A 1,539-nucleotide genomic window follows, 5' to 3' on the forward strand; every position below is an offset into this window, starting at 1 on the left:
TGATGATTCTTTACAGTTCAGTGAATACCAGCCCGGAGTACCAGAATAGAAACAAGATGCACCCTTAAATTTGCCATATACGTATATGTGTTCCACATCCACACTAAATAAATAGTGACTCACTGGAATTTATATGAACGGGTCTGACAAATTTTGATAGCATATACATCGTAATTTGTGTCACAGGATATAGCTGCTTGGCGACAACTTTGCAATCTGTGAATAACCCAAGGTTAACCGATCGGTACATGTTCATTGGCACGAACAGACCAATAACTTGGTAAGGGGTCAAAGGTCATAGTAAGTCACATAATATAAAGTCGAGGCACCAGCACTTCCATCATTCAAAATGGCGACACAGTGGCCAGGTTTCTTCCACGAAGGTTGCTACTTTCTAGATTGTCTGCACGACATCAACGCTGTGAAAGAACGACGAATTGATGACTGGGATATCCGTGATGACGACGTCATCGTTGTCACGTTCTTCAAGTCGGGGACATTTTGGATGCATGGCGCTCTGCGAAAGTTGTACCCTCATTTAGTGTATGGTTTACCGAAAACTCAGAGAGCAGTTCGACTTGGGCAGTTCTATGAATACCGTGACGACAAAACAGATGCCTACAGTGAACATAAGAGAGCTGTTCAAACGACATTGAACGAAATGCCGTCTCCTAGGTTACTGTTAACTCATGTACACCCCCAGTTCTTTCACAGCAAATGGAAAGAAGGAAAGAGCAAGTGTAAAATAATATGTGTATCCCGGAACCCGAAGGACGTGTGTGTGTCATTCTACCCATTCGCCAAGAGTTTAACGTTTGCTGAGCTACCACTGGAAACAACATGGGATGACTGGGTGCAAAACTTCATGGATGGTAAAATTTGGTTTGGATCTTGGTTGGATTTCGAGTTAGGATGGAAACGTTATGGTCTCGAAGATAATGTCTTACACGTTACCTTTGAAGATATGAAGCGAGATCTCAAGTCTGAGTTGTTGAAGGTCACAGAGTTCATTGGCCAGTCAACGTCTGATGAAGACCTCGATAGCATTGTTGCCAGTCTTAACTTCGATACAATGAAGAAAAGTGGAAGCGATAATCGTGATCTCATGGCAGCCAGAGACGACCAAGTATTTCGAAAAGGGGGTCAATTCCTCCGCAAAGGTCAAGTGGGTGACTGGCAAAACCATTTTACAGTCGCACAGAATGAAGAATTCGACCGCAGAATAACACGTAAAGCTGAGGAACTTGGACTTGATATGACGTACAAACTATAAAATCGAAACAGCTATAAACTGGAAATATACACTGAAATGTGACATTGTTTGATACACTATATGTATGTATGTATGTATGTATGTATGTATACAAATTGTATGTATGTACAAATGCATACGGAACGAATTATACAATCCGAATAAAGAAATACTATCCGACGTTTCGAATCAAAATTCTTTATCAAGGACGATATACAGCAGGTATGTATGTATGTATGTATGTATGTATGTATGTATGTATGTATGTGTGTGTGTGCATGTGCGTG

The 1,539-nt window shown here is 41.0% G+C and overlaps 1 protein-coding gene across 1 annotated transcript; it reads left to right on the plus strand.

The window, feature by feature from the left end:
• Positions 1-349: 349 nt before the first annotated feature.
• On the plus strand, positions 350-1,311 carry LOC144448159 (amine sulfotransferase-like). The gene has a single exon (XM_078138311.1). It carries the CDS (start codon positions 350-352, stop codon positions 1,271-1,273), a length of 924 nt encoding a protein of 307 aa, XP_077994437.1. The 3' UTR covers positions 1,274-1,311.
• Positions 1,312-1,539: the final 228 nt, after the last annotated feature.

Source organism: Glandiceps talaboti, chromosome 17 (assembly GCF_964340395.1).
Source record: "Glandiceps talaboti chromosome 17, keGlaTala1.1, whole genome shotgun sequence".
In the NCBI taxonomy this organism is placed as follows: Eukaryota; Metazoa; Hemichordata; class Enteropneusta; family Spengelidae; genus Glandiceps; species Glandiceps talaboti.

What these genes read in the sequence shown, in the direction of transcription:
- LOC144448159 (XM_078138311.1), top strand. Translation starts at nt 350, where the DNA reads ATGGCGACACAGTGGCCAGGTTTCTTCCACGAAGGTTGCTACTTTCTA.